The 8,156-nt window shown below is 43.7% G+C and overlaps 1 protein-coding gene across 2 annotated transcripts; it reads right to left on the bottom strand.

The window, feature by feature from the left end:
* Positions 1–3,287: 3,287 nt before the first annotated feature.
* ruvbl2 (RuvB-like AAA ATPase 2) lies at positions 3,288–8,156 on the bottom strand. Of its 2 annotated transcripts, none has more exons than XM_080866411.1 (14): positions 8,061–8,156; positions 7,248–7,302; positions 7,053–7,108; positions 6,785–6,926; positions 6,479–6,608; positions 6,328–6,394; positions 5,283–5,389; positions 5,061–5,154; positions 4,765–4,983; positions 4,578–4,696; positions 4,345–4,464; positions 4,135–4,264; positions 3,918–4,032; positions 3,288–3,657 (listed from the first exon to the last, which is right to left on the bottom strand). In XM_080866411.1, exons 2-14 carry the CDS (start codon positions 7,300–7,302, stop codon positions 3,632–3,634), a joined length of 1,380 nt encoding a protein of 459 aa, XP_080722537.1. In that variant the 5' UTR covers positions 8,061–8,156; the 3' UTR covers positions 3,288–3,631. The 2 variants fall into 2 exon arrangements, with proteins under 2 accessions (XP_080722537.1, XP_080722538.1); XM_080866412.1 differs by having other exon boundaries at positions 3,288–3,651.

The raw sequence follows: 8,156 nt of genomic DNA, 5'->3' as shown, positions 1-8,156 counted from the left end.
TTCCAGTTGTTTCAGCACGATGTCATTACAGTTACAGTGGCTTTTGTAGTGTTACCGATGGCTGAATTTCCACCCATCAGGTTGGTTTTTCATATTTTGCATGAAATTTGTGAATGTCTAAAAATCAAAGTCCATATTTGAATAAAAAATAATCCTTCATTTTTACCTGTATGCTACCAAACTGACATAAGTCATTCTTATAGCCCAACATTAGTCCTGCCCAGCGTTTAGCTGCATTATAGATGCACAGCTGAGCCCAGCTTCCTGTCTTTGCTGTGGGCTCACACTTTCCTCGGCTCTTACTCAGCCAGAGAATAAAGAGCTGAGACATGTTAACCACAAAGAAACGGATGTCACTGAGCAAAGACTCAAATGGAGCCAGTACATAATTCAGAGTGGTTAGTGACCGACCAGGCGTTGCACGCAGGCCGACAGCGATGGGAAGCTGACTGCACATCGCCACACAAGCTCTGTGGATTTGAAACTGCTTTATGATGTGAATTCAGAAGTTAATGTGGATGTACAAATGTGGTGCCCACTGTTCAGCAGCTGTTTCAGTGGGACAGTTGTTTAGAAGATAATTATTCACATGAAATAATCCCTTGGATGACTTGGACACAAATTTGAGGAGCATCAGTTGCTTCACTTAACCCTGTTTTTATGGCATCACCACATCCAGCGTGCTGCACGTCCACTGACCTCCCTCTTTGATTTTACCGCAGGAACAGCTTCTCTGCCTGTTCACATATGGCGCTAAGAGATTTCGTTTTTTCTCGGAGACTTCAGGAAATAGACGTGAATGCTATGCCTACACAGACGCCACATTCCAAATTCCTCAAATGCTATTCAAAGGACATGAATGACATCACACGAGGAAATGTGGCAGGACAGAAAAATAAGGAGGACAGGAAATATTGCTTCGTGCTAAACTTGCTGAACTTTACCTCAGTGAGATCTCGCTGCTTATGTCGACATAAACACGCGTCTGAGAGGTGCTTAATTAAGTGAAGCATGTTAGATAGCAGTAAGTGCAACTGATAAAGAAAAGGGGACATGACGAGTGTGACGTACTGATAAGAAGAGGACGCCATCACCCATGCTGTCAGTCAGTGTTGCAGTAAAACACCTGAGTGAGCCTCATTTGTAGCTGTAAGCAATCAGAGCAAACCACACAGTCCAAAAGCACAAAATCCTCCATTTCTTTGTTGTGTTGTTGCCTCTACAATTTGTCACCATGAACTGGTGACAAAAATCATTCACTACTTTAGAGCAAAACCCTTTCCTGACAATATCACTGATCAATACGTCCGTTCTGGTTTTGATATGGATACATTCACCTAATGAGATTCATGTGGAGAGGCTTGTTAGGCTATGAGAATGTCAAATGACCTTTGACACAGTCAATAGTGTAGGAGAGTGCTTGCCTGGCTGTCACTTTGACCCAGCTCGTTGAAGCACTTTGGCCGTGTTTTCAAAGCGCTTCAATGATTACAGAACAGCACTGAGTGCTGATTACAAATAAAGAGGAGATAAAGTCAGTGGATCTGTGGAGAGGACATTTGCAGAATACTAGGAGGGGAAAAGGGCATCTAAATCTGTGAAACAGGCAAAATGCCACATGTTAGCATGCTGTGCAGCCTCGTAGCCTGTGGACAGCGGTGTGGAGACAAAGAGTGGGAGCCAAAACCTGCTCCCACCCAGAGGGGCCGAGCCGAGTGCGATCTGTAAACAGTGATCTGCATTCGCACTGACGCTGAAGACAAATGTCCTGAGGTCAAGTGTATTCAAATCCATATTAAATGAGACGGTTCTTAATTCTGCTGAGGAAGAGGATTCAGTTTACGTGGCTCCTGATAACGACGGACACGATAAAGGCGTCACCATATCGCTTCTGTAAATGCTAACAGTGAGGCTGGCTCCTTGGGAAGTTTGTCTCGGCCCAAATCCAGTGGGAGAATCATCGGATGTGGTGGTAGGCGGCAGCACAACAGAAGCCTCGTGGGACTGAGGGATTTATGGGATGTAGGCAGCAGGGTAAGAACTCTCTGCCAGACACCAACTAAACATTAAATATGCATGAGAGCAGGCAGTCTGCACTGCTCTCTGACCATATGTAGGTAAAATTGATTAACTTGCTCTGATTGGTTTGAAACAGTCAGGTGATATTCCCATTTCAGCTGAAGGTTGCTGGTGATGCTATTGGTAGATACTGGCCTATCGCAGACATTTGAATGTGGCTGTCCAACATATGTTAACACTGAATGTAGAAGATTCACTGGTTTCAATGAATCCATGTAGAAATGGAGTGATTCGATTCACTGTCATTTATACAGCGCCAAGTCACAACAGTCGCCTCAAGGTGCTGTGTATTGTGCAGTAGATCCTACAATTATACATACAGAGAAAACCCAACAATCACATGACCCCCTATGAGCAAGCACTTTGGCGACAGTGGGAAGGAAAAACTCCCTTTTAACAGGAAGAAACCTGTTAAAAAATACATATTAAATGTGACATATATGACTATGGGACCAAAAATCCAGTGTGATCTATTCAATGTAACAGTTTTTATAATACGTTTGATATGCCCACATACCAAACAGCACTTTAACTACTTATTTATTGTCACATTGTCAACAATTTATGACTTAGATAAAATACACTCACTTTGAAAACATGATTTGATTGAACCCTGTGTCAGATTTCTGGTTAAATACTCAGGCTAAACCCAAACATGACATGACAAGGATGACGAGACTCGCAGGGTCTAAACATTTGAATACAGGAAAATCTAGAGTGAGTGTCAAAGCCTGCTATACACCTACAGACTCAAGCAGGACATTTACAGGACGACACGCATCAAACATGCTGAAGTGATTCAACAGGAAGATATTTTTAGGCTGTATGCAGGGCTGTTCAATTTGCTCATTAAAATGCACACTAAGGGCTCGCAGGCATCCCAGCGGTTTGCACAGTGCATGGTTTCTCAGGACCAGGCTTACAGTAAAGATCTTTGAGCTCCCCCTTGTGGTAGCAACTGTAACTATTTTATTAGTGATAAACGTTATGAGTGATTTTGTTTTAAATTTTACATCCAAACGTTTTTTTCTTCAGCCGGGGTAATAAACTGATCACTGATCAATCCTGACCAGACTCTGCACCACCGCCTGGTCAGGCAGACACATCATTCTCATGTTTGTGAGCCTGCACCTCCAAAAGCTAACTTTAAACGTGAAAAACAGTTTCGTAGCTTTCAAGTTTAAAGGACAAGAAAGAAAGAATCTCAATATGCTTAGAAAAGCTTGTTTACTTATTTTCATAAAATTAAACCATGTAAAAGGTCAACAACATAAAACAAACACTTAAGGAATGGGTATTCACGCCACAAGGCCTCAGAGATGAAGAACTGGGGTCATTTCAAAATGTGATTGAATTTCAGTCCAAAAGATTTGAATTTAAACAGTGTGGAGATCAAGGACAATTCTGTGTCCACCTCCAGTCTAATTCAGTTAATTCAAGAGGCTAAACTCAAATTTGGGAAGAAGTCCGGTTGTGAATCGACACCAACACTAGATGACGGCGAACAGCATAAAAAAACTTCACAGAGGAGGAAGAGAAAGCATCGTCTTCATTACGAGGTGTCCATAGCAGCTGTTTCTGAAACATAAGAACATCTGTTCATCATGTCATGTCAAACCTGCATATTTACACAGAAAGAAAACCGAGCGCCTTCTTTTCCAGCACGACTGCAGCACTGAGTTGGGAATAACGCCGTTTCACAGCGTTTTTCTCCTCAGATCACTTTTAGTATTCTAAACCTAAAATCTACACTAGTTACTCCCACGAGGGGTGAAAACCAGCGTTTAACTTGTGTGAACGCACGAGCTGCTGATACAGAGAACGAACAGCAAACTCACGTGTTTCATTAAAGAGGAAGGAATCCTGATACTCCTTCATGTACTGAGAGGATCTGGCCTCATCCAGGAACAGAGAGTAAACTCTTTTAATGTCTTCTACCTGAACCTCTGTGCCCTGCAAAAAACAAACGGCACCAACAGAGTCAACGTGACAAAACTAAAGAAGCAATGGATGTGATACACGTGCAGCTGCTGAAGTCGTTCACATCGAGCTTACCTTGCGTTTACGACACACCAGCCCTGCGGTGCTGATCAGCTGGATCGCGTAGCGCAGTGACGTTTCCATGCCGATACGAGTGAGGACCGTGTGAGCCTCCTCGCTCAGCTCCACATCCTCCTCCTCACACCTGAAACGGAAACCTCAGCTTTACATTTCATCTGCGGCAGAAGATGGAAGCGTCTGCTGATTATGAACACGCGTTTTTACCGGATCTTCAGGATCTGCTTCGTCTCTTTTTCGGTGTAAGGGGAGGTGGCGATGATGAGCAGCCGATCGAGGAGATCGATGGGGATGCCGTGAGGGCTCTGATAGTTTGTTCCACGGATTCTGCAGGGAGACGAGTGAGTAGCACGTTACTAACGAAAGACCCAAATTATTCAGTATTACCTTTACTGAAGCGGAAGGCTGACTGAAAGCAGTACGGTTTGGAAAAACAGTACCGAGTGATGCCTCTGTTGGTGGCCATAATGAGAACTGGGGAGAGGTCACTCTCCAGGGCACGGTTCAAGAAGGAAAAGCACTCCATGTCCAGCATATGCACCTCATCAATAAATAACACCTACAACAAGAGAGAAACGTTTAACAGAAACTCATGAAAAGCAAATAGAAGCATATAAAAACACTCACCCCTGGAATGATCTCGGCCTTTCCTTCTTCCCTCCACTCACACACTTTGGCATTAATCTGCTCGCGGACTTCAGACTTGATCTCTCCGGTGTCTCCAGAGAAAAGAGCCAGGAAGCCTTGTGTGCGACTGTTAATGACATCGATCTCGTGGAGCGACACTGTGTGGACCACCTCTTTTCTCTTCTGCAGCTCTCCCTCAGGACACTGTACAAACTGTGTCTAAAAAGATGGTAAAGAAATTGATTTTAAAATACTGCATCATCCAACAGCACGATCTGAGCGCTGTGACAACAGACCTGAGCTCCCATGGCATCGTAGTCTCTGGCTCTGGTGAAAGAGCGCCCCAACTTGGTGATCTTTCCAGTGGCTTTATCGATGGTGATAACATCTCTGAGAGAAAAGCAACAGAAACGCTCAGAAGACACGAGTCCTGTGCAAGTCTGAGTGATGCTGTAAAACTTCATATAACATTCATATCACATAACAGGTCCTGTAACAAGATCACCTACTGAACTTACCCCGCTTGCACCTTCTCTTTACTCAAACTGTCAATCATCTTGTTGCCCAAGTCGTAGATCGTCTCCATCTCCGTAGTCTTTAGCGTCAACTTGCCCACCTTTGCACCCTGATCCAAGGCACAAACTTCTCAGTAAGTTATATGAAGTATCATAATAATAATAATAATAATGGATTGCATTTATATAGCGCTTTTCAAGACCCTCAAAGCACTGTACACTTCCACTATTCATTCACTCTCACATTCACACACTGGTGGAGGCAGCTGCAGTTGTAGCCACAGCTGCCCTGGGGCAGACTGACAGAAGCGATTACCACTGGTGTGACCTGGGGTTGTGCGATTGGACGAACATGTCGACGACAGGCTCAGCCCATCAGCGATCGTTTTCACAAGGACGATTTATTTATTTGCCCATGAGTAAATTTGCTAATAATGATGTAGCTGCAGAAGTTGGTGATAGCCTAGCATACTCAGCTGCATGGTGGACACGTACGTGCTCATGCAAGTTAGCCGTGTTTGAGTGCTTTGCTCGCACTATACGTCTGCACAAGCCGCACACCGCTTTGGTTACATCCTCAGGTTTACCTCTTTCACGTGGTTTAAAAATCCCAAATTGGCGACTTCATATTTTTTCAGTGCTGTCAGCGTTAACGTGCCGTCATCACGACTAACGCGATTAACAAGTAACCCATCGGGAGCGCAGACTGAGTCGAAATCCCTAAAATGTCTCTGTCAACGCATTGTCGTGTCGTGATGATTGACACGTTAACGCCACAGCCCTAATTTTGGGGGGAAATTAGTTCATCCCTGTTTGGACTTCCTCTGTGTTGTAAACGTGCAAATCAGTCTGTGCATGACTACATTGCTCCGCCCATCAAAAAGTCTGCGCAGGTGCAAATATATCGCCCATTGTCGATTACTGGACGGACGACTGTAGGCTGGAAAATGTTTACATATCACCCAACCCTGGTGTGACCAATAAAATACTTCCCAAAGAACCACATAAAAAGACTGGGTTCACTATATTACGAGTGGAAGCTGCTTACCGTTCCTGTGGCTGGTCTGTCAATCTGGATCTCGACCACCTCTCCTTCAATGATCTCCGTCTCCTCTCTGTTAAAAAATAAAAACAGTTAATAGCAGTTCTTTTCGTATAAGAAGATTTACCAAACTCTATTACAGCATTTGCTCACTCACTTGATCCTTACTCCGATGGCTTTTCTAAAAGCTTGGCTAAGTGCCTCAGTCTTGCTCATCTCCAGGGAGAAGATCTCACTACCAGCCAGTGCTGTAAAGGGTGTATCAGGGCCAAGAGACTGGGCGATGCCTGCATTGGAAAACCCCCCAAAATCAAAAACAAAGTCTCAGCTGAACCCACACTCTGCCAATCAAGCTGGGAGCAACAAAAATGTACCCTAAGCCAATCCCATCAATCCAAGAAACCAATATCTCTTCTAGCTGGGGCTAATATTATGTTCTGGAGGCTTCCAGTGGAGATCTTACCCATAGCAATTGCAGTTTTTCCTGTGCCAGGCTGGCCAGCAATCAGTATTGCCCTGCCAGCAATGTGGCCATCTTTGATCATCTCCAAGATGACTCCTGCGGCTCGACGGGAGGCCAGCTGGCCAACCATCCCCTGAGACACCTGGAATTGAACATAGACATGTAAAAGGCACATCTCCTCGACACAGACACAGAATATTTAAGTCACAAATCCATTACATGCTCCTTAAGAAAGAGAGAAAAAAGGCATTTAAAGACTTAACGCTACCTGTCTTGGTTCTAAAGCATCATCCAAACCAAGGCCACGAATGTGAGAATGTGCACCTAAACAACAAGGTGAAAACAGATAAAATAATGTGAGTCACAGGAAGTAAAAAAACTCAAAAATCAGGTACCATGTGCACCTATCACAGCACTATCACACAGTAACCAATCATCATGTGTTTCCGGGTCTCAGTCATACCAATTCTCTCGATTCGTGTGATGTCACGAACCTCTGGAACCTTTGTAGTTGCCATCTGTATTAAAAGCAGAAAGATCATTCATTAATCACTATAGAGTGATCCTGCCCGGTTTCCTACCACTACTTTTACATTTAAAAACAGGCATTTCGCAGTATTAGACCTTCAGACTATCCCACTCCATGTCAGAATGTCAAACAACAGATAAAAAAAAAAAAATTAGCTCCAGCAAGAGATTCAAATATTTCTACTGACGTTTTAACGACATACAACCCAGTCACTATTAAATAAATGTTAAAAACCAAAACACTTTGGTGATAAGACTACCACAACATTAAGTAGTTAGATTGTCAAACAATTAACACTTTAAAGAGCCCGTCCTGGTCAGTTGGTTGTCATAGTGACAGAGTTGAGCGCATGCCACAACAGAGTAAGAACAGTGTTAGCGTTACGTTAGCCTGGTTTCTAAGGCTTTTTATTCTTCATATTTTTACTTTTTCATATAAGCAACGGGAAGCTCGGGTATCGCCATAACACAGATTTAATAATGTGGTACACGAAATCCACAAATCTCGTTTGGCGCCAAGTAAACAGAGCAAGGATAGTGCCAAGTAATGCTAACGCCAGCTAATGTTATGTTAGCAAATTAGCTAGCTCCATTCAAAGCTTTCTTCTTTGAGTAACTCCTGCTTAGCAAGACGAAGACGTGATGTTCGACAGAACATGGAAGGATGATCCTACAGGACACATCGTGTAACACCACGGTGCGAAAGCCTGGAGTTAACACTGTTTATATTGATCGCATGAACACTCACCTGTGCAGCCACACTTGCGAAAATGTGAGAATGCGGCGCTTCTTTCTAATGGTGCGCAGATTAAAAGCGTCCGTACAGAAACAGCTTCTTTTCTTT

The sequence above is a fragment of the Rhamphochromis sp. 'chilingali' genome (assembly GCF_963969265.1).
Source record: "Rhamphochromis sp. 'chilingali' genome assembly, chromosome: 19".
NCBI lineage: Eukaryota > Metazoa > Chordata > Actinopteri > Cichliformes > Cichlidae > Rhamphochromis > Rhamphochromis sp. 'chilingali'.
Note: the sequence above shows the minus strand (reverse complement) of the source record. Positions and strands in the feature narration are given on the sequence as shown.

Bases quoted from the DNA above. Each gene is read 5' to 3' on its own strand.
- ruvbl2 (XM_080866411.1), bottom strand. From the start codon at position 7,302: ATGGCAACTACAAAGGTTCCAGAGGTTCGTGACATCACACGAATCGAG. The intron at 5,155-5,282 runs GTAAGTTCAGTA...CTTTTCTCTCAG, and splicing joins AAAGAGAAGGTGCAAGCGGG to AGATGTTATCACCATCGATA. The intron at 3,658-3,917 runs GTGAGTTTGCTG...CTTATGTTTCAG, and splicing joins CTTCCTCTTTAATGAAACAC to AAACAGCTGCTATGGACACC.